The following is a 24,982-nucleotide window of genomic DNA, read 5'->3' on the forward strand; positions in this document are numbered from 1 at the left end:
CAGGGATTATTTAGTCTAATCTTCCACCAGTTTTACACATTACAGACAGATGATTTCTGGTCTGTATTTATATAATGAAGTCCTGGAAGATCGGATTTTTATTATAGGTCATCCATTTCTTGTTGACTAGCTGCAGTTAGAAACTGCTTCCTGATGGTAGCAATAAGTGTCTGCTCACTGTTCTCATCTGTTCAGTTCTCCTGTAGATTTGTGAGGTCCGCCAATGTGCATTTACTTACTCTGTTGTGTGCGTGTGTGTGCGCGCATGAAATTATCCTAAGATCCTTAAAACAGTTTTCAAACACATGTAGTGCGTTTTCCTTCCGCCACCCTTCAGTATTACTTAAAATCAGATGCACTTCTCCCTTTATTTGGATTAGCATTAGCACGTGTACAATGAGAAGCAGTGCCATTTTCCTGTATGATGGTAGGTTGATTTGAGTAATCTTTTACACACATTGGAGAAATACATTAAATATCAATTAATCTTAGTCTTCCTTTCTGACTGCTGTATTTTGCCATGTTTAATGCACACCCTTTTGTCCAAATTTTTAGAAGAGATTTTATGTATTTATTTTTAGAGAGAGGGGGAAGGAGAAAGAGAGGGGGAGAAACATCATTGTGTGGTTGCTTCTCATGTGCCCCGCACTGGGTACCTGGCCCATCACCCAGGCATGTGCCCCCACTGGGAATCAAACCAACTACTCTTTGGTTTGCAGCCCATGCTCAGTCCATTGAGCTACACCAGCCAGGGCCTCTGCCCAAATTTTTGAGGGAAATATAAGGATGTGCATAATCTGTGGGTAGTATCTGAAATACCTTGTATCTATTCTTGTGTTTTGTAATTATTTGTTACATAAAATTTCTTGTACCACAATATATTAAGAAATAAATGCTAAAACTCCTTTATAATACAAAAACAAGTATCCAAATATAAATAAATAAATAATTGAATAAAAAAATTAAAATGAAAGATTTTTTTCCCTGGAAGTTTGGGCCAAAAATGTGGGTATGCATTATATATGGCAAAATACAGTACTTCTTGCATTCCAGTGATGTTTTTAGATAAAAATTCTGAAGGAAAATAAAGTTAGGCATTTAGTTGAAATATATACACGTATTATGTTCACTCAAACATGCAGATACATTCTCCTGCACTTTTTTGCACATAAGCACACACAACCAATGTCCAGAAGAGGTGTGGAGAGAGGCTCAGTCCAGACTTCGCATAGCGTCTTCTAAACATCGACAGTGGAGAGCATATGTTCAAGACATATCTTTGTTGTTAAGAATACTTAAATTCTCTTTTTTGGATTAACAGTATCACTTGATTGCCTTATATGAAAGATGAGAATTCAGTTCATTGACACCACCTTCCCTTTCTCCATTTCTTCTTCTTTTACTTCTCCTTTCCAAGTATTGATAATTATATATTTTTTACATACTAAATATCATTATATCTATAATGAGTTTCTTCATATCCCTTTATATGAAATGAACTAATAAGCACTCCTCTTTTATTTTTGCTTTCTTCATCCATCTTCCACATTTTATCAGTTACTTGTTTACTTTTAAATTGTCAAGGTGGCCAACATTTTGTTTTGTACTTGCAATAAAGTCTTTTATCTAAAGATTGACTCTGAAAGTTGAAAACAATTAATATGACTTTTTGAATGTTGTTCAGTACAGGGCTAAGTAGTGTGGCAGGATGTTTTACTTCTTTTGAGTCCAGTGTGGCCGGACCACTTTAAGGAGATAGTGTTTAGTATACAGCCTCTTTTCTTACAGTCTCTCCCAACCGGCAAAATCATACCGTCCTTTACTCATTTCTGTTTGGGCCGTTGCTTTGTTACATTGTCTTTTGTTTTTCCTCAAGTTTCCAACTGCCCTTTTTTCTTAACTAATCTAGCTTTATGATATCTCTATTATTTTGCTCACTCAATGTTACCGTCCTTTACATGTTACTCTGTTCCAGTCTGGTCTGTTTGATTTATCGGCACAGCTGTTGCCATGGGATTTTCCTCTTCTGGGGTTGATCTGGTGTTCCCTTCATCTTATACCATCCCTTTTTTTTTGTCTTGTTTTATTGGAGTGCAGCTTCAAGTTTATTCCTAATAATGTTTACGTGGAGGCTAATCTTCTGATTCTTTATATTTCTGGATGGGACCTTAGTTTGTTGTCATGCTGATTCATTCATTTGGATACAATTAGAATTCTGTGTTGATACGTATTTTCTCTTACAGCTGTTAAGGCAATACTCACTTGTCTTTGATCATTCATTGGATGAGAAGTCTAGTGGTAGTTTGATTTTTATTTTTTGTAGGTGAGCATTTTTCTTCTTTTCTGTGACACTTTCACAATTGTCTGATTCTTAGAGATCTGAAATTTTATGATTTATATCTAGGTAGATCTTATTTCATTCTCCTTAGTACTTAATGGGCCTTTCATTCTGAAGATTTATATCTTTGAAGCTCCGAGAAAAAACTTTCCTAAAATTTCCTTGGTAACTCGTATAGTCATCCTCCAGGATGACCCTTGATGACCCACGCCTCCTGGTGTTTATGCCCTGGGCACTCTGCTTCCATGTGCACCAGGGTCGGTGTATGTGACCCCTGTGATACGGGGATGTGGGAAGAGCAAGAGCAGCAGCAAGAGCAGCAGCTAAAAGAATAGTATTATAAATTCCCATATACCAGTGTAGCCTTTATTAGCATTTTTCTTTATTCTTGTACTTTCTTTCTCTAGAAGTAAGTTACAGACATCATATTACTTTATTCCTAAAAGTTACAGCATGCATGTCCTAGGATTGAGAATATTCTACTCAACCATAATATATTATATGTAAGAAAATTGCTTTTTTCTATAAAGAAAATAACTTCAAACTATTAACCTTGATATTATATTAAACAATGAAATTATTTGAATTAAGTTAAAACAATAAAATTCATTTGCATATCATTTTGTCCTTCACTACATCTCGATAAGGGTATAGAGGGTCAAAGTTCTGTGTTCTGAAGTCACTGGAGAGCCGTCCTGTTTTGGGGAGGTAATGTAATCAGTTTCACAGGCCGTTTGGTTTATTTGTTTGCAACTTTAGAAACTAAGGAATATTAATAATAATTTTAGAAATTGTTTTTATCTGCTGCTTCCCAGTCCCAAGTGAGATAAAATGAAGTAGTTTTCTGAGGAATTGGTTAAGCAAAGCACCTAGAGGAGGTCAGGTAGTGTTCTCTGGAACAGGAGAATAGCCACCTCATTTCCTGAGCGGACTGGAGGGAAGGAAGAGAGAGTGGATGGAGATAGAGGTAAGTTTCACTGGGTTTAAGGGAAATGGGAAGCTGAGGTGATCACTTGGTTGCTTTAGTTTTCAGGGTTAAGTAAATTGTGAATTCTGCTGAGTGAAAAGAATGCAACTGGAGTTTTGGAATAGTCGCTGAGGAAAGTGGGAGATACTGCTCACCAAGGCTAAGTGTAAAGATTGATAAACAATGCTTAGGGACCAGCTATATTCAAGATCATAAATTTGAATTGTTATTAGCTTGCAAGTTATTGACTCCCTCTTCTAAATCTTACTACTTTTTGAAAGGTGTGGCCTTTTTTGGCAGTAGCCAGGGCACAGGAAGAACAATTGAGGGATCAGGCAGACATGCTTGCTAGCAAAGGCAATTCACAGAAGCCGTCAGGATAACGGCCCCAGCCCGGGTTCTTGCATGCTGCGGTGGTGACAGGTGAGGTAATAAAGGTTCACAAGTACTTGGTTTATTTAGGTTATTCATGGCCATGCCAGTGGGACGCTGGACCATTCAGATTTATCTATTCCTTTTCTTTATAACTCAATTCTTTTTCATGGAGATCTATTTGACCCTGAAACCCCATCTGGGGCCCTATTTTCAGCCATGGCCCAAGACGAAAATTGCAGTCACATCTCTCTCACCTCCAATGATTATTTGCTTCACTTGCACGGGATATTATGTATTATAATATTATTAACACATGAAGCTGGACCTCTACCCGAAGTACTACCTGGCAGTAGTAGATACAATTTAATCTTAGTCCCATCCTCTGCTTCATTTCTCAGATTCCTTATCTTCTCACCTTATTTCCTATCCGTGTTGCAGGAATGTAAACTTTCTGTGGTTGCTGCTTTCTTGTTTTGCCTTTATCTTTGTGTTTGAGGGATGTTCTCCTATTAGTCTAATAATACAACATGCAGAATATTTCAAATTTATAACACGCAGTACTTTTCAAATCCCCTAGTTAAATAATTTTATTAGTTAAAAATTTAAGGACAAAAGCTTTTCTCTCTGAATGCAACAGATTTCTGCTGTGTGACAGCATTCTTAACCAGTTTGTTGTTCGCTGCCTTTCTGAGGTTATGGAGTTTTCCATACAGAGAGACTCGCCTCTATATTTCCTTCGTATTTTTTCTCTGGACCACTAATCCCTGTTATTTATTTGGAATAGCTATCAAGGCGTGGGAGTCAACATGTTAAATTATAACCTTGATCCATTAAAATTGATCAGATGGAGATGACTGAAATGCAACAGAATTGAGTTTCAAGTGAGAGTTAAAATCCTTAATTGAAAGAATTTATTTTGGAAATTATTTTCTGATATTAGACATACTGTATTTTTCGGACTATAAGGTGCACCCACCAAATTCAGGGGGAATGGGGGTGCATCTTATAGTCCAATTGTAGCTTACCTGGCTCACTGGGGGGTTGGAGACCTGTTATTTATGTTATGAAATATTTTACCACATTTTTTGCTTCAAAAAATTTTTTTCTATTTTCTGCCTCTAAATCCTAGGTGCATCTTATGGTCCAATGTGTCTTACAGTCTGAAAAATTTGCTACTTTGTTTTAATTATAGAAATATACAATACAGAAAAGATAAGGAAGGGACAAACTTTATCCCTAATCTTACCATCAAAAACATACTATATTACTGATGATACTGTATAGTAACAATTTTGTATCATGCCTCTTTACCCAATATTGTAGCATAAAAATATCTCCATGGTATTATTATTAAAACTCCTAGCAACTGTAATTTTTTAAAGCTATACCTCAATAGAGATAGCGTGGAGTAATGGTTATGAGCATGGATGGACTCTGGAGCTTGTTGCCTAGGTTCATATCTCAGCTACTCCATTGCCTGGAGTGATTTACTTAACTTCTCTTTGCATTGGTTTCCACACAGTTAAAAAGGATTATTATCCAGCAGGTCCTCAAAGAACATCCTTTCATTCAAGGTCATTTTATTATAACGTTAATGAGATTATATAGGAACTTGACTCTTGTTTAGATCAATTGGCCTAGGGTAAAATCCTTGTGTCATTTCACATATTCTGTTAAGGACATTAAATGAGGACCTACCTTACAAAACAAACAAGCAAAATATAACCAAAGACACTGAAATAGGAATAGGCTGACAGTGACCAGAGGAGAGAGAGGAGGGAACTTTAGGGGAAAGGGGGAAGGATTTGCAGAACAAGTATAAAGGACACATGGACAAAAACCAGGTTCGGGGGTGGCAATGGGAGGGAGGTGGGGAGGGCTGGGGGGTGGGCTGGGGTGGGAGTAAAAGACAGAAAACTGTACTTGACCAACAATTAAAATAAAATTAAATCAAAAAGTAAATAAATGGACCTACCGTACTGCCTACCTCACAGGGTTGTTGTGAAGATTGACTGTACTAGTACGTTTAAAGCAGAACAGAGTGCTTGGCACATAATAAGTTTATGGCTACTATTATTATTTTCCTTTTTATTCTATAACTTACTTTTTTTACAGATTTAGTATTTAGAGAGATAATAAATAGGTTTATTGTCTAAAATAAGGGAGGGAGATAGGGAGAGAAACATTGTTTTGGGAGGATAATGATAATAGATATTTTTGTATCTTAGCTGTCTATTCACCACTATGCTAAGCACATTCTATCAATTTAATTTTCTCGACACATCCGTGAAATAGATGGCATTATTTCAGATACAGATGCCTAAACTTATATTAAGTAATGGGTCTGAAGCTACACAGTAGTAAATAGTGGAGTCTCGGCTTTTGATCAGTAAGCTTTACCTGCTCTTTATACTTTATTCATATTTGAAGAATACTGAGCAGAGTTAAGCTCCCCTTCAGGCCAAGTCTGTAGCCTGGGGATAGAAAGTAACAGATATGAGAGTAGTTGCACTGTGAGAATTAAGAGACCTGATGATTGATTGACTGATTGATCGATTAATTCAAGAGGGCACAGGGGAGGAAAAAAATGGGACAAGTGTACTAGCATAATCAATAGAATATAGTTTAAAAGATCCTTGATGTTATACCATTAGTTTACACTGATTATTGGGTCAGCTCCACCCAAATCATATGAATTGAAAGTGAATGGTGAGGGACTGATTCTCCTAAAGAAAAATTGAGGCCAGCTGTTAGCAGAAGGGGCAATAGATAGTAGGTAGATAGAAACAGCATCTGCCCACAGTACCCATCTTTTAAGATTTCATTTGAAAAGTGGGATAGTCCAAGCAGCAGCTGACACTGATCAAGATTTTGTTAATCATTATTGTTAGTTTTGGAGAGAGCTGCTTATTTTGTTAGTTGACTTTATCCTTTTATTTTTTAACAGTGTGCAATATACTATGTATATGCTACCATTTATGTAAGAAGGGCAGTGGGAATGTAAATAAATATATATACTTACAATTATATTTCAGTTCATAAAAATATAGCCCTGGCTGGTGTGGCTCATTGGATTGAATGCCATCCTGCAAACCAAAAGGTTGTTGGTTCGATTCCCAGTCAGGGCACATGCCTGGGTTGCAGACCACATTCCCAGTTGGGAGTGTGCAAGAGGCACCCAGCCAATGTATCTCTCACACATGGATGTTTCTCTTCCTTTTTTTCTCTTTCCCTTCCCCTCTCTTTAAAAATAAGTAAATAAAATGTTTATATATATAAAAATATAGAGATATAAAAGGTTTATATCCCAATTTTCTCTTCTTAGGTAAATAATAATATGCTAATGGACACTTTTTCTACCTTGCTTTTTTCACTTAACATTTTACCCTGGCAAGTCTACCACGTGGTGTATAGATATTCTTTATCCCTTTTTTAGTTGTACAGTATCCCATTTTGTAGATTTTTCCATCGTTTATTGAAGTGGTTTTTTCTTACTGGACAGTTAGTTTCTTTTCACTCTTTTGCTATGCAGATAGTACTAATGCATGTACTAGGAAGATCCTTGTGCATGTATTTCTTTGTACTTTGATAATATAGCTATAAGATAGATTTTTAGAAGTGGGATTGCTGGGTCAAAGGTAAATACACATGTAATTTTGCTGGATATTGCCAAATGTTTTTGTAGGGGTTGTAATGTTTTGTATTCCTATCAATAGTATGTCAGAGTGTTAATTACATCTTTGTCATTAGAATATGTTGTCAAACTTTAGTGTTTTTGCTAATCTAATAAGTGAAAGAAATGATATCATGGTCTACTTTTAATTAACATTCCTATTATTATTAAAAAAAAGATGATTTTTACATCTTGAACTACTTCTTGCTTCCTGACACATTTTTTGCTGCTTTAGAAAAGTTTTGGGTATTTAGCCTCTTTTTTATGTTTTTAAATTTTCTTGGAATCAGGCAAAGTTGTGGACCTTGCCATCATTCAGGTGTCACCAATCTACCTGTGGCCTTGGGATGCGCATAGTACATAAGTGGTCCCATGTATCTATGGCTGTTAGGTCTGTGTTGTAAAAGATGTAATTTAAATTATTATAGTTTCGAATTGCTGTGTTAACTTGTGAAGTTCTTATTCTCTCAGCTAAAGAGAAACTACATGTATTGCTTTGCACTGAAATTAGAATGCAGATCTCATGGATAGAATACTTCTCACACTGATTGCTCTGAATATGAATTTGTTCAATTTTGAAGGATAGTCATTTTAAGTCAGTTACTGTGATGTGCATTTAAAACAATACAGCCCATAGGTAAAAGTTATATTTTGGTTACTTGTTTAAAAAAAACACATAATGATGTGCTTAACATACTATATAAAACTTTATAAAAGCAAAGTTAATCACCTTTTTCTACCTTCCTTTATAATTTCATTCCTGGGATAAACTATTATAAACAGGCTTTTTTGTAGTAATGCATATAAAATTATATAAATGGATTTTGTTCATGTTTGTTTTTTTCTTCCTTAGGTGTAGTTGTTTATTTAATTTAGTATTTGTGCATTTTTTTAGACCCAGCAATTCTGTATCCTAGGAATTTTTTAAATTTAATTTGATTTTCTTAAATATATATTTTATTGATTATGCCATTACAGTTGTCCCATTTCCCCTTCATTCCCCTCCACCCTGCACACCCCTCCCCCACCTTTCCCTGCCTTTAGTTTATGTCCATGTGTCACATTTTCTTTAGATTCTATATTTCCCATACTATTCTTGCCCTCCCCCCTATCTATTTTCTACCTACCGTCTGTGCTACTTATTCTCTGTACCTTCTCCCCCCTCCTCCTCCTCCCACTCCCCTGTTGCTAACCCTTCAGTGATCTTCATTTCTATGGTTCCACTCCTGATCTAGCTGTCCTCTTAGGTTGCTTTTGTTTTAGGTGTGGTTGTTAATAACTGTGAGTTTGCTGTCCTTTCACTGTTCACCTTTTTTATCTTTTTCTTAGATCAGTCCCTTTAACATTTCATATAATAAAGGCTTGGTGATGATGAACTCCTTGAACTTGACCTTATCTGAGAAGCGCTTTATCTGCCCTTCCATTATAAGTGAAAGCTTTGCTGGATAGAGCAATCTTGGTTGTAGGTCTTTGCCTTCCATGACTTGGAATACCTCTTTCCAGCCCCTTCTTGCCTGCAAGGTCTCTTTTGAGAAATCAGCTGACAGTCTGATGGGAACTGCTTTGTAGGTGACTGTCCCCTTATCTCTTGCTGCTTCTAGGATTCTCTCCTTCATTTTAATCTTGGCTAATATAATGATGATGTGCCTTGGTGTGTTCCTTCTTGCGTCCAACTTCTTTGGGACTCTTTGAGCTTCCTGGATTTCCTGGAAGTCTATTTCCTTTGCCAGATTGGGGAAGTTCTCCTTTATTATTTGTTCAACTAAGGTTTCCACTCGTGGCTGTTCCTCTTCCCCTTCTGATACCCCTTATAATTTGAATGTTGGAACGTTTAAAGATGTCCTGGAGGTTCCTAAGCCTCTCCTAATTTTTCTGAATTTGTGTTTCTTCTTTCTTTTCTCTTTGGTCATTTTTTCCCTCTTTCTGGTCCACTCCTTTGATTTGAGTCCCAGTTTCCTTTCCATTACTATTGGTTTCCTGTACCTTTCCTTTCCTTTCCTTTCAATTAGCTTAGCCTTCATTTGTTCCTCTAATTTGTGACTAAAATCAACCAGTTCTGTGAGCATCCTGATCACCAGTGTTTTGAACTGTGCATCTGATAGGTTGGCTATCTCTTGGTTGCTTAGAAGTACTGGCTCTGGGGCTTTGAGCTGTTTTTCTTGAGCCATAATGTTTTTGTCTGTTTGCGCCTGTTACATACTGAAGGGTGGAGCCTTAGGTGTTCACCAAGGCGGGGCCACCCAGGTTGCTGGGTGTGACACTATATGTGGGGGTGGGGTCAGAGAGGGGCAGTGGTGCTTGTTCCACACTGCCTCTCAGATTTCAATCCCTCTGCTGCTTCCCAAAAGCAAATTGGGCCCTTGTGGTGCTGGTTCCCAAATGTGTGGGCCTGTGCACCCTCCAGGACCCTGTGGGTCTCTCCAAAGAACTCTCTGTGAGCCTGGGAGCCTCTACTGGCACCTCGACCCCCCCAAATTTTTCCACTTGGTGCTTTTAGGCTTTAATTCCCATCTCTGGGGCCCTGGTTTGCGCAGTCTGTCTCACTGCTTGCTCCTTCGCCTGGTTTATCTGCGTGTGAATGTGTGACCGTGGTCAGCCAGCTGCCTTGCACCCTCACTGGGTCTGCCCATTGCCACCCCAAGCCTGGGATCTGCTAACGGCCACCTGCGTGCCTGGGTCGGTCTGGCCACTTTTTTCTGTGCGACCCTGCTCTGCCAGCTGCTGATTCCGCCCCTCTTACTGGTCTGGCTGAATGGTTCGTTGTTGTCAGACTTACATACAGTTCAATTTTCTGTCTGTTTTGGTTGCATTTTTGTTATTAAAACTTTGTTGTCTTTAAACTTGGTTGTGTGAGGAGGCACAGTGTTTCCACCTACACCTCCATCTTGGCCAGACATCATGTTTGTTTTTTTATAAATAAAATTATGCTGTACATAATGAGCAGTTTGCTTTTTCTTTTTACTTATTGTTAATGTCCCTGCAAATAGTGTATGCAGATTTTTTCCTCCAGATTTTATTATGCACACATGTACTTGCACATGTACGTAGTGTTACATGCATGGGATTAACATAAATGCTTTTGGTTTGTGTTATTTTCTTCTATGACTCATGATTGCAATTTTGTGTACTCTTGTGCTTTTCTCTATATTCATGTACTCATATACAAATGTACTATAGTTTTTTGTTTATATGAAGTTCTCTCTCCGTCCCTTTCCTCCCTTCCTTCCTTTGTTTTGGTCATTGTTTGCTTTACCAAATGAGGTGACCCTTCCTTGCTCTCTACCTTAGTAATATCTCCAAGTTGTCTCCAGTAGTTCTGATTCAGTGATTATCAGCTTTGGCAGCACTCAGAGTCATTGTTGTCCCTTAGAGTAATATCTGTGCCTGGGCTCCATTGTAGACTAGTTAAAAAAGAATATCTGGGAATGCGGCCCAGGCATAAGACTCTTTTGGAAGCACTCAGCTGATTCTACTGTGTGGCCAAGGTTGAGAACCACTGCTGTAATTCAGTGTTTCTTTATTTGAGGGGAGTGGGGGAAAGTTCCTAATAGTCTACAGGAAGTAATTTGCTCAGCCATGTCTCTATTATTGGATATTCACTTTATTTTCAGGTTGTTTGTTGCATTTTATTCTGCTATAACTAGCAGTACTTAAGTAAATAGCCAATCTAAGTTTCTGAAATTGGTTTATCACCACATACAGAATGGGGCAAAAGTAGGTTTATAGCTGTGAGTGTGTGAAAGTTTATTCTTGTATTCTTATTTATTATTGCATTATTTTTCATATGAACCACTGTAAACCTACTTTTGATCCACTCTGTATACCTACTCTTTCATAGGTACTTGATGAAGATAAATATTTACTTAGTTTAACTACCTATTAATAATTTTAAAAGATCCAGTTATAGGGATATAACTGATATTAACTCAGATTTTTTTCTCCATGTGTTGCCAGCTAGAAGTGCAATGAGTTCTTCTTTATAAAGTTTTCTGGTTTAGGAATTTGACATTTTCCTACAAAGCTAAACTTAGTCTTAAATTAAACGATATGATCCAGTCATTATGCTTTTTGGTGTTTATCCTATTAATGTAAAAATTTGTGTCCAGACCCTGGGTGGTGTAGCTCAGTGGATTGAGTTCTGGCCTGTGAACCAAAGGCTCACCCACTGATTTTATTCCTAGTCAAGGCACATGCCTGGGTTGTGGGCCAGGTTCCCAGTTAGGGGTTCCATGACAGGCAACCACATATTGATGTTTCTTTCCCTCTCTTTCTTCGTCCCTTTCTCTAAAAATAAACAAATAAAATCTTAAAAGATAAGGTAAAAATATTCATTCTTTAAAAAAGTTTATGGTCACACAAAAATGTACACATGATTGATTATAGAAGTTTTATTCATAATTGCTCAAAACTGGAAGTAGTCAAGATACCTACCCTTCACTAGATGAATAAACAAGCTGTGGTACATTCATACAATGGAATACTATTCAGCAATAAAAAGGAATGAACTATCAAATCATGCACGATGTGGATGAATCTTCAATGCATATTGCTTGGTGAAAGTAGGCAGTTTGAAAAGGCCACATACTGTATGTTTCCAATTGTGTGAAATTTCGGAAAAGGCAAAACTATAGAGACAGTAAGTAAATCATTGGTTGCCAGGGTTGGGAGCAGTGAGAGGCTAAATAGGTAAAGCATAGAGGATTTTTTTTTAGAGCAGTGAAATTATTCTGAATGATGGTATAAAGTTGGATACATAACACAATGCATTTGTCAAAACCCACAGAACTTCACAACAGAGTGAATCTTAATGTATGCAAAATTAAAAAGTCATTTAGGAGGTTGGAGGTCCCAGTATGGAACACAGAATGCGAGAAGAGAATCTATTTTAAATGTACCAGAATGATAGAATCAATCATAAGTTACCAATAACATATTTTAACATATTATACAATATATAGAAGCAGTGGTATTCCTTTTTTTAAAAGAAATAAACTGTGATCTTTTAATTTTTTTGAAGAAAAATAAAGATGGACAGTACTAATTATTAAAGTCAGAATTCAAATAAAATATTACTGTGCATGAAAAGAGGTCCTCTGTTTTATGTTTATCCCTTTTGCACTGTCAGGCTCTACATTTTAAAAGTTTAGAAAATGAGACTTAGCAGCTTCTTTAGTATTGCATTTTAGTATTAGGATTTCCTTGAAATTTTCAAGTTGATTGTACTACAATATTTAAAAAAAAGGAAAACTATCTTTGTGAGTGAGACAGAGTTAATAAAATTGGATTTCTTTGGCACTTACTGTGAGCCCGAATTATTTCATGCCACTTTAAGTCAGGTGTTTATTCTCTTTTGAACCTGACAGCAGTCAGACACATCCTTCCTTTTATGTGCTAAAATTTTCTTCCTAAAAAACAGTGACCACATATCGAGGCTTCATGGCCTTTGGTACTTTCTTTTGAAATCTTTTCATTTTGATTCATTAATCTTATTTTCATAGACATTGAGATTTCTTGTTCTGATTCTATTTATATATTACTGATTTTTTTCTGATTTCTTTGTTGGCTTATTTTTTATTTCCATTAATACAGGATATTATCCAAAGTTTTATTTTTGTTTTCTTTCATTTTTTTCTCTCAGTTACTTTCAGTGTCTATCAGATATATGTTTATCTACATGAATTCTTATGAAACATACCTGAACTTGATGTCTTTCTTTTTCTATTTCTATAATATATTTTTGCATATTAATTTAGATATGTCTTCATCTTTTAAACAAGTTATAAATCACTTCTGCTCTTCTGGTCTCTCCAACCCTCTTCTACTCATTTCTTTGTAACTGTGGAATATGCCTCTTATCTTCATGAATTTGTCTTTATCCGAAGATCATTATTGACTAAATATTTATTTCTTGCTGTTATCAATATCATATCACCAGAGGATTGCTTTACTTTTTATAGCACTTCTCCTTTATTAATATATATGGTCATATTTAAATGATTTTTTCTACATAAATAAATATATTGATAACTATTATTGCTAAGATAGAGTCACTAGAATTGAAAGTGAAGGAGAAATAGTTTGTTCCCCTTTTATCTCCAAGTACATATCGCCATTCTCCTCTCTCCCCCCAAGAGCTGCAATGTTATAAAGTTTGCTTCTGAGGTGCCTGAAAAAAAGTTAAAGCAATTTCCTTAAATTACAATATTTTAAAGATTTTTTTGATAAAAATGTCTTTGTCTCTTTGTTTTTCACTTCAGTTTTGTATGTGAATGATACAATATCAGCAGTGTTTAATCATATATTATTTAAGGTCTTTCATTATATCAACTCTTTGCATTTTATTGTCTTTTTCTGAGTAAATATTTTATTTTAGCAAGGTATTATTTCCAGAATTTTATTATTTTATAACTTTATGGGTATGGAAGCTCAAAATTATTTGAACATAACTTTTCATGTCTTCATTCAAGAGATATTTTTCTTCTCAGATTCTCCTGAGAATGATATTCCTATGGAGATCACCACAGCAGAACCACAGGTTTCTGAGGCAGTGTATGACTGTGTTATTTGTGGACAGAGTGGCCCCTCCTCTGAAGACAGACCTACAGGACTGGTTGTCCTGTTACAAGCATCCTCAGGTAAAATTAAAGTAATATTTCAGTGGGAACATTTTAGAGACAAAGTGTATATAACAGATGAATATGTACATGCCTTGAATGCAAGTTGTATCTTTGTCTAGATATAACTGTAGATCTACATAGCAAGGATTGATTTAGATTGTATAATAAAGATTCTTAATCTGGTTTTATCTTACCTTCCTAGACATGAGTGTTGGAAGAACTTTTTAACAAAGAGATCTCTTTATATGTTGCAGTCTTTCCTTAAGATGATGTGGTGTATTACCAAGGCTAGGTGGCTAGTAACTGAGGTCAGCGTTCGGCAATTTAATTTTTCTAAAATATGGAAGTGCTTTAATCCCGGAAATTTTGTTGGTTTAAATATTTCAATTGCATAAGGCATATTCAGATAGCTTTGCTCTTATATCTTGAGCTGCTGTTGTAGAAGCTGTTATTCTTGAAATAGTATAACAGCAAATTGATATGTTTGCCCATCCATAGTTGACAAAAAATATATATTTTTTTTTAAATTTGAAGGATTTTTTCTGAATACTCTCCATCCTTTCTTACCCACACTGAAGTATTTTGAGGTAGGGTTAGTGTTAGAAGATATAACAGTTATCAACATATACATACCAAACAGCAGAGGCCCAAAATATGAAGCAAAAATAGAATTGGAGGGAGAAATAGTTTTACAATGATAGTTTGAGACTTTAATGTCCCACTTTCAATATTGGATAGAACAGCTAGACAGAAGATTTAAAAAAAGAAATAAACCACTTTAGCAACACTATGAAAGAATTAAACCTAAAAAACTTGTACAGAACATACAATGTAAGAATCATAGAATACAGTTTCCTCAATTGGGTATGGAATGTTCTCCACGGTAGACTGTGTGTTAGGCCTTGAAACATGTCTCAGTACATTTAAAAAGACTGAAACCATCCAGAGGATCTGTTCTGACCACAAAGAATGAAACTAGAAATCAGTAACAGCGGGAAAATTGGAAAATTACAAATATGTGGAAATTACATAACACATTCTTCTTTTTAAGATTTTGTTGCTAAAGATTTTATTTATCTTTAGAGGGGAAGGAGAGGGAGAGAAACATTAATGTATGGTTGCCTCTAGTACTTCCCCTGCTGGGAAATAGCCTGCAGGGAACTGGCCTGCAACCCAGGCATGTGCCCTGACTGGGAATGGAACCGCGATCCTCTGGTTCGCAGGCCCGCACGCTCAGTCCACTGAGCTACACCAGCCAGGGCTACATAACACATTCTTAAACAACCAGTGGGTCAAAGAAGAAATTGCAAATGAAATTAGAAGGTATTTTGAAACAAATGGAAATTGGAATACAACATACCAAAACTTGGTGGTGGGGTGAAAACCTTGCACAGAGGGAAATTCGTAGCTGCAAATGCTTACATTGAAAAAGACCTCAAATCAATAACCTAATTTTATACTTTTAGGAACTAGAAAAATAAGAACAACCTAACCCCAAGGCTAGAAGGTGGGAAGAAATAAAGGCTAGAAGAAAGATAAATGAAATAGAGAATAGGAAAACACTAGAGAGAATCAGAAAATCAATATCAAAATTGTCAACATTTTTAGCTAGAGTGACCAAGGAAAAAAGAGAGAACACACAAATAGGTAAAAATCAGGAACAAAAATGAGGACATTACTGCAGACCTTACAGAAATAAAAAGGACTGTAAGAGAATGTTATGAATAATTTTATGTCAACAAATTTGGTGTCCTAGATGAAATGGATAAGTTTTGAAAATAAACTACCAAAACCGATTCAAGAAGAAATAGCAAATTTGAACAGACCTTAAATAAGTAAAGAAATTGAGTCAATAATTAAAAACATCTGAATAGATAAAGCCTAGGACCAGATAGCTTCCCTGGTTTTCTAACAATCATTTAAATAATGAACAACAGTTCTTCTCAGGCTTGTCAAAAAAAAAAAGAGGAGGGAACACTTCCTAACTTATCCTATGAGCCCAGCATTAACCTGGCACAAAAGCCACATAAAGATACGGTGAAATACTAACAAACCAATTCAAAAGTGTATTAGATTTATACATCATGGGTAATTAATTGTTTTGTAGTTGCTAGGATTTATTTGCTTCTCTTCTTTCTGCTGCTACTATAAATCTCTTCAAAACTTGGGGCCCAGCCCACAAGGATACGCCTGATATTCCCTTCTCTAATAATGGCTCTTCCCATGCTGATGAGTCTTATAATAATATATACTACCCTATGTTTATATCCCCACTCCCTTTTTTTGTGCTTTGATGTTTTACAATAAAATCGTAGTATGTGTTTTTCTCCTTTTGCCGTACACCTCTTTTCCCAGCTTTTCATTGGGGAGTTTTTTTTATCTACAGAGAAGTTGAATACTTTTTACTTACAATCACCAATAGTTAATATATTGTCATATTTATTTTTCTTTTCCTCTCCTCTTCCGTAAATGATGGCAGACATCATGACATTCTATTTCTAAATAATTTAGACTGTATCTCTTAAGACAATGACATTTTTTATATAACCAAGTATCATTATTATACCTGGGAAATTTAATATTAATAACATCTAATAACTGCATGTTCATCTTCTCTCAATCATCCCAATAATATTTTTTATAGCAAAGTCTTTGTTTCCTGATCCAAGAGCCACGGAAAGATTATGCATTGTGTTTAGTTACCCTTTCGCATTGTCTCCTGTACTCTAAGACAGTTTCTCCAGCCCTTTAAAAACGTTTGAAGAGTCTTAAGTCAGTTCTTCCGTAGCATGAGGTTCATACTGACAGCTTGTCCTGTTGTTGATGAGGCCAGCGAGGTTTGGTCACTTGCCTAAGGTGGTGGGTGATCTATAGGATGATGATACACTGAGAAGCTAACAATTTATCCTTTATCCTTTTAATTGGTATTCCTCATCTGAATGAACGAATATATTATCTGTTACCATTATTATTCTTTTCAGTACTGAAATTTTGTCAGATTTGACCAGTCAGAACTCCCTTATGTCCTCATGATCTGCCCTCTCAGGGTTACAATTTCCCTTGATCTTTATGACCCAGAATTCCAGATTCATCTTGAACTCATCCCCAACCCTGGACTCAGGTTTTCCTTTAAGAATCTCTGTTTTCCTTTCATGAGAGATAGTGTATTTATAAATGAAGTGTATTGATACTGGAGTGTCATAAATTCTAGACCTTTTCAGTGGACAGACTTTGGAAACAATCTTCCATCATCCATTCATCTAAAGTTCACGCTCATATTTCATATTATTTAAAAGATTAAATTTTGGCATTTTTGAAGTTAAAGCTAGAATACCACCTTTTGGGGGTCTTTACAAATATTCAAATAGTGCAAAAATTAGTGTATCTGGGGGTAAATAGCAGCTTTTGTGGTGAACCAGGTCTGTATGCTGGTCATTTAATGAACTCTTATCTCTGATGTTAATGTAGTTTTGGGGCAGTGTCGTGACAACATTGAACCGAAAACACTGCCCATCACTGAAGAGGAGCAGATTTACCCTTGGGACACGTGTGCAGCAGTTCACGACGTGAGGCTGTCATTATTACAGCGTTATTTTAAGGACGTGAGTACCATTTTTATCAATGAGTATTTTTGTTTGCAAAATTCATGGCAGAGTTTTATATTTTTTCTTCTAATAAATGTCACTCTAATTTGGAACCTGAAAGTTTATTAGAAAAAACTGAATTTTTGAATAGTAAAATGCGAATCTGTGAATAAGTAAACATTTCAGGTTATAAATGTTATACCTGTGTTTTAAGTTTGTTTAGTGGGAGGTGTACAAATTCAATATAATGGAATAATAAGTATTAACTCTGTAAAAACTTTTAGATGTGGCATGGGTATTTTATGAAGATTTTTACCTCATTTTACTTTCATATAAGATATACAGTAAAATCTCATTTAATGCCGTTTAAATGTGTAAAGTAGGGTCAGGTTTAATACATGGCTTCTGTGATTTCTTGTGAACTTGGTGGATTTTTGTCCAGCTTTTGTACCTAGTGAATTTAGCACTCAGTTGTCATATGTCTTGGAAAACCAATTTTATTTATTTAGTTGCAGCAGCTTTAATTTCTTTATAAACTTTCTGTATATTTTTAATGTTTCCTGACTGGATTATCAAATGGGGTTTCTTTCGCCTGTAGTTTTTTGCATTTTGTATCTTGAAACTGTGCTAAGTTTTGCTTTTGCATAAATTTATTACCACCATTATTTAGATTAGTTTCCTCAAATAATCTTGATTTTAATTTTATCATTTTGAATCAATTTATTTATTTTTTTAAAATATATTTTCTTGATTATGCTATTATGGTTGTCCCAAATTTTCCCACTTTGTCTTCCTCTGCCCGGTACCCCATTGCTTCCAGCAATTTCCCTTTTAGTTCATGTCCATGGTTCATGCATGTAAGTTCTTTGGCTTCTCCATTTTCTATACCATAGATAGCAAACACAAGGCCCTCGGGCTGAATCCGGTGCTCCACCTTGTTTTATCCGGCCTGGCACCTTGTTACTACCCAGTGGCAGCACCGAGTTCTTTGCCCCTAGTTAAGGAGTAGTTACATTTATACAGTCCTAAAATTACATTTGACCCTTTGAAGGCAACCGTGAGGCTGACGTGGCCCCTGGTGAAAACGAGTTTGATACCTCTGTTCAATACTATTCTCAACATACCTCTGTCTATTCTGTACCTGCCAATTGTGCTTCTTAATCCCTGAACCTTTCCCCCAACGCTTTCTTCCCTTCTCCCTCCCAGCTGATAGCCCTCCAAATGATCTCCTTATCTATGCTTTTGTTTCTGCTCTGGTTGTTTGCTTAGTTTGTTTTTTAGATTCAGTTGTTGATAGTTGTGAATTTGTTGCCATTTTATGTTCATAGTTTTGATCTTCTTTTTCTTAAATAAGTCCCTTTAACACTTCATGTAATTATGGCTTGGTGATGATGAACTCCTTTAGCTTTTCCTCGTCTGGAAAGCACTTTATCTGCCCTCCCATTCTAAATGATAGTTTTGCTGGATAGAGTAATCCAGGTTGTAGGTCCTTGCTTTTTGTCACTTTGAATACTTCTTGTCAATCCCTTGTAGCCTGCAAAGTTTCTCTTGAGAAATCAGCTGACAGTCTTATGGGAACTCCTTTGTAGGTAACTATCTGCCTTTCTCTTGCTTCTTTTAAGATTCTCTCTTTATCTTTACCTTTGGCATTTTGATTATGATGTGTCTTGGTGTGGTCCTCTTTGGGTACAACTTGTTTGGGACTCTCTGTGCTTTCTGGGCTTGTGTATTTCCTTCACCAAGTTGGGGAAGTTTTCTTTCATTATTTTTTCAAGTAAGTTTTCAGTTTCTTGCTTCTCCTCTTCTCCTTCTGGCATCTCTATGATTCGGATGTTGGTATGTTTGGAGATGTCCCAGAGGCTCCTTATACTATCCTCATTTTTTTTTTTTTTTGAATTCTTGTATCTTACTGCTGTTCTGGTCGAATGCTTATTTCTTCCTTATGTGCCAAATTGTTGATTTGAAACTTGGCTTCATCCTCTCCACTGTGGGTTCCCTGTAAGTTTTTTTTTTTTTTATTTTACTTAGTGTAACCTTCATTTCTTCCCTTAAGTTTTTGCTGTATTCATTGAGTTCTTTGAGCATCCTGATAACTAGTGCTTTGAACTCTGTATCTGATAAGTTGCTTATCTTCATTTCATTGAGTTCTTTTTCTGGGTTTTTGCTCTTTTCTTTCGTTTGTGTAATATTTCTTTGTCTCCTCAATTTGGCAGCTTCCTTGTGTTTGTTTCTGTGTATTACGAAGAGTTGCTTTGACTCCTGGTTTTAGTAGTGTGGCCTATTGTAGAAAAGGCCATGTAAGTTGTGTGGGACAGAGCCTTAGGTAATCTCCAGGGCAGGGGCAGCCCATTTCACCGTTTTGTGACTGTGTAGGTTGGGCTTGGAAAGGGGGAAATGCCTCGGCCTGGCCTCTGCAGGTTTTCCTGGCACCGGCCCTGTTTGCAGTCACACACGTACGTTCTACATGCACCTGGTGCCCTTTCAGCGGTTGCTGTGCTGCTGAATCCTGGAGGGCGGTAAACCTGCATAAACTCTAAGTCCGTGCAGGCCATTAAGCTGAGTCTCCTGAAAATCCAGCAGTTTCTCCCACTGCCCCAAGCCACACTGGTTTTTGCAGCCAGTAGTTATGGAGATTTGTCTTCCTGGTGCTTTAACCCTGGGCTGTGTGGTTGGCCTGTGGCTGGCATCCTTTGCTCCTGAGGTATCCCTTCAGTTTTTATCCACCACATATGAATGTGGGGCCACCCATTCCACCGCCTCTCTGTGCCACACCAGGTCGCTGTGCCTCTCTGTCCATCTCCACGTCTCTGCCCCTCCTACCCATCTGGAGAAATGTGGCTTCTTTAAATCCTTGATTCTCAGATTTTCATACACCTTGATTTTCTGATGGTTCTGGGTGTTTTGTTTTGAGGTCTGGTGGCAATTTTTTTCTGTAGTTGTGCAAGGAGGCAAAGTGTGTTTACCTATGCCGCCATCCTAACTGGAAGTCCGAATAACTTTAGAGTAAATGGTTAAAGGTAAATCCTGAAGCCAAATAGAAAAATGACTTGGTTTAATCAAAATATAATCCAGACCTAAGAGCAAAATAGTTTTCAGGGAAGGGGAGAGCTAATAAAGGAGAGAAAAAGTACAGTGTCTCTTTCTTGGAGTCAGAATACTTAATTATTTCTAGAAAAAGATTGTTTTTTAAAAAAATAGATTCTGAAATCTGAATATTTATTATGTTAGTGATTATGAGACTGTTAGTGATTGTGAGACTTTATTTTTATATTTATACTTTTGTGTATCTAATATAATGGTTATTTTATGTATACAAGATCTGTCCACAAGGTATCTAGCTATGTAATAAAAAAATAGAGACATTTATTGAAGAAGATGTAAGATACAAGAAGCATTGTACACAGGACAATGATACCTTGGTGCTATTCAATGTAGGCAACTTCAGACTGTATATAGTTTTCTCAATTGCCATTAGTTGCCCTATCATATTTAACTGAATTCCATCAGTGGTCTGAAGTCTCTTCCCTTTTAAAGGTGATTTTAGTTTGGGGAAAACCAGAAGTTGCAGGGCACCAAATCTTGGCTATAGGGGAGTGGGAGTAATCCAGGTGATTTGATGTTTTGCCAAAAAACTCTGCATGAGACACGATGCGTGAGTGGTCATGTTGTTGTGATGAAGCTGCCCATCACTAGTTGGCCATAGGGCTGGTCTTCTGAATCATTTGAATATTTTCTGCAGAGGAATGTACAAGTTTAACACAAAATTTTTTTAAAAAATTTATTTATTGATTTTTAGAGAGAGGGGAGGGGAGGGGGGGGAGAAAGAGGGATAAAGAAACATCAGTGTGTGGTTGACTCTCAAGTGGCCCCCACTGAAGACCTGGCCTGCAACCAAGGCATGTGCCCTGATTTGGAATTGAACCAGAGGCCCTTTGGTTCGCAGCTGACTCTCAATCCACTGAGCTACGCCAGCCAGGTTAACACAAAATTTGATGCAGATTCTTTGCTCTACTCACTCAGAATGCAACAGCCACACAGTACACATGCTCACTCAACAGCATCTGCCACCCCCAGTGACTGACTACTACAGTGAAGTTGTCATTGTTCACTGCACATTCCAGTCTACTGTCTTGAGCTGCCAGGTTACATAGATGTCACAAAAACTGTTCTCATTATATTAACAATGGCTGGACTTTTTCCTGACGGACCTTGTATATGGTGTGATCCCTAAACTGTGCCTCTGAAGGGCTAGAGCCTTTTCTTTAATTATATAGTTTCCTGAGGGGCTAGCACATGCTATAGGATGTAGATGCTTATAGGATTTCTTAATTATTCTAGCAAAGAGTACCAAAGTTTGGTAGTCAGATGATAGACTGTATAGAGAAGATTTACTATCAGTGGACACTGATTTTGATTATAGAATTAAACTGTGTAGATTCTGCTCTCTTCTGATCAAATGCATGTATTTGACATGTAGAATTTTAGTCATGTCAGACAGTACAGTTACTATTGAACCTGGAAGAGTTATATATGAGAGATATAACACAGCAGGGGAAGAAGTAGAGCATTGGGGTCAGATAGACTTGGGTTTGAACTTGTGCCGTACTATTTATAACTGAGTGAAATTGGCAAGCCTTTATTCCTTTTTTGTAAAACAGATAATACCACTTACTGTGGGACATTTTAATAAATATTGAGGTTGTGAAGAGTCAATGGTAAGACTTAAGCACAGTGCTGGGCACATCATCGAAGTATTTCTGAAATATTAGTATCATATTAATAAACGCTTTTTTTGAGTCTAGCAGATTAAAATAAGACATCTAACAGTTACATTACCAAGTGACTTACCATTTTAGCTTAACTGCTTTTATTAAAAAGAAAGATTAGCTGTGGCTGGTGTGGCTCAGTTGGTTGGGTATCATTCCACAAAGTCAAAGCTCACTGGTTTGATTCCTGGTCAGGGCACGAGCCTAGGTGGTGGGGGTCCTCCCTGGTTGAGGTGTGCGCAAGAGGCAACTGATTGACGTTTCTCTCTCACATTGATGTCTCTTCCTCCCTTCTCCTCTCTCTAAATAAATAAATTTTTAAAAGAAGATTAATTACATCTTCATAATACATTGTCAAAGAGAGCAGCTTGTTTATTAACAGACTACCAACCATTCTAAAATGATCTAATGCCACAATCTGCTTCTACTTCAACTAGCTCCAAGTCCTAAAACAGAGATGAGCAGGTCTCCTGTTGTTTTTCTGATTTGTAACAGCAGGAGCTAGCTCACCTGCTGTGAGTGTTTGATTTATGTTGCTACACACATATTGAAATCTGCTAGGAAAGCATCTTGCAGTGGAATATTTTCAACTTTCAGATGCTCATGAAGAGTCTTGATTTAATATTGGAACTTTGTTTACTATTGTTTAAAGATGATCTGGTCATTTTTATAATGTATAAATTTCTTTCTAATATAGAAATAAAATTCAAAGTTTTGCTCAATTTTTATGGCTCTCAAATATTCATCATAGCTATCATTCATATTTAGACCTTATGCCTCATATTGCTCTTGCTTGGCCATCTATTTACTGTAGACCCTAGAAGGTGAACTCAAGTTCAGGGCCAAGTGCTATTTGATAGATGCCAAATGAAAACTCAAAGTTATTTTGGAAGGAAATATTTAATCTTGTTTATAGATTGAAGGGAAAGAATTAGAGAAGTTGAAGATGTAAGAGAAAGAGGAGATAGAAGCAATTAACTTTCAAAACCAATTTCAAATGAGAATGTAGTTAGCTTATATAATGTTTCCCTTCCCTTTAATATAATTGTTTATTATATTAAATCCTTGTAAATGTTAAGGCACTTTTGGGGGGGTTAGCCATGTGGAGGATGATGCATCATGGAGAGATGAAATCAGAGCCAAGAGGACCAGTTAAGAAATGTTATGAGTCCCCTCCTCCCCCACCCCCATACATACACAACAAATGATACAGACTTGAATGCTATAGTGAAAAGGACAGGCTAACATCATGTGTTATTCAATAGATTTTGTGCAGATTGGGAACTAAGACTGTGGTGTAAAGGAAAGGGTATTACGTAGAATGACTCTTAGCTTTCTGATTTGGTGGCTAAATAGATTATACAGTTTTTAAACCAGGAGGAAAGGGAAGATTAATGGAGAAAATGACAAGTTTTTGACACATTAATTTTATGTTATCTGATGGACGTCAAACTGGAAATTTCTGGTTGGCAGCTAAATATTTGTATCTGTCAGTCATGCAAGACATCCAACTTGCAGGGAGTTGAATTTACTGATTAAATCACTTAGGGAGAATAGTTTTAATGAGGAAAGATTAACACTAAGAATAGAATCTTGAGGAATATAAACATTGAAAGGGAAGGGGAAGACAGAAGAGTCTTAAAAGGAGGCCTAAATCAAATGGTTAAAGAGATGGGAGGAAAACGAAAAGAGAATCTCATTACTGAAGCCAAAGGGAAGTAGACATTTTAAGAAGGACATTGTTAATGTCAGTGACAGGGTTATTAAGTATCATATAGGACAGGTAAAATCAAGAGCAGCATAGTTTACACTGAACTAAAGTACAATATTGAGAGCTTATATTTTATGTGGTGGAGAAAGGCTAATTCATAATTATTTTTCACGATGAGCATAGAGTTTTGGAAGCTAAAATTTATGGTATTCTAGTTCAAAGCTGTTGCCTTAAGGCTGTCAAGTCAGATATTAGTTTATATCACAAAAGTACAAAGTTCACATTAGTGTAATGATATGAAATCATTCAGAGCTTTATGTGGGTATATTTGAACATGTTTATACTTCTTTAAAATTAATTGATTTTGTCTTTTTTTTTTTAAGAGTTCTTGTCTCTTGGCAGTATCGATTGGCTGGGAAGGAGGTGTTTACGTACAAACCTGTGGCCACACATTACATATAGATTGTCATAAATCTTACATGGAATCCCTACGGGTAAGTTAATTGAATAATTTTTAAAGGTATATATATCTTCCTGATATGTATATCATTTGAACTATCCAGACTATAGTTTCTTCACTTCTTTGACTTCAGGGATTTCATTTTTTCACTCTACTTTGGCGACTAACTTTCGTGGCTGTAATTTCACTCTTTTTGCTATTCTAGTTCTGAAATATTAAGCTTTACTATACTACCATATTATTTGATTTTTTATAAATTCTTTTATTTTCACTCTTGTAAGTATGTTTTGCTTCTGGCATCAAGATCTCTAGTCCTTCAATCCTCTGGTCCTTTAATCCTGTTCCCCTAGTGCATTAGCTCTTGCCTAGCCTCACTCTCCTGTCCTTTGCCCGTTCTGCTGGTAATACCAGGCATTTAATCCACCTCCTTTGATCATGGACCCGGGCAGCTAGCCCTGCTAGAAAAAATCATGAAACTAAGTAAACTAGCA

General features: G+C 36.5%; 1 protein-coding gene across 6 annotated transcripts in view; it reads left to right on the forward strand.

Annotated features, from left to right (window-relative positions):
* UBR3 (ubiquitin protein ligase E3 component n-recognin 3) overlaps positions 1-24,982 on the forward strand; it is a 192,857-nt gene that overhangs the window by 106,884 nt on the left and 60,991 nt on the right. For all 6 annotated transcript variants that reach the window (XM_053665019.1, XM_053665021.1, XM_037140665.2 and 3 more), the window contains 3 exons: positions 13,839-13,988; positions 17,439-17,572; positions 24,415-24,525. In XM_053665019.1, the coding sequence (XP_053520994.1) occupies positions 13,839-13,988; positions 17,439-17,572; positions 24,415-24,525 (395 nt within the window). The remainder of the gene's footprint in view (positions 1-13,838; positions 13,989-17,438; positions 17,573-24,414; positions 24,526-24,982) is intronic.

Source organism: Artibeus jamaicensis, unplaced genomic scaffold, assembly GCF_021234435.1.
Source record: "Artibeus jamaicensis isolate MK-2021 breed Jamaican fruit bat unplaced genomic scaffold, CSHL_Jam_final contig_391, whole genome shotgun sequence".
Lineage (NCBI taxonomy): Eukaryota > Metazoa > Chordata > Mammalia > Chiroptera > Phyllostomidae > Artibeus > Artibeus jamaicensis.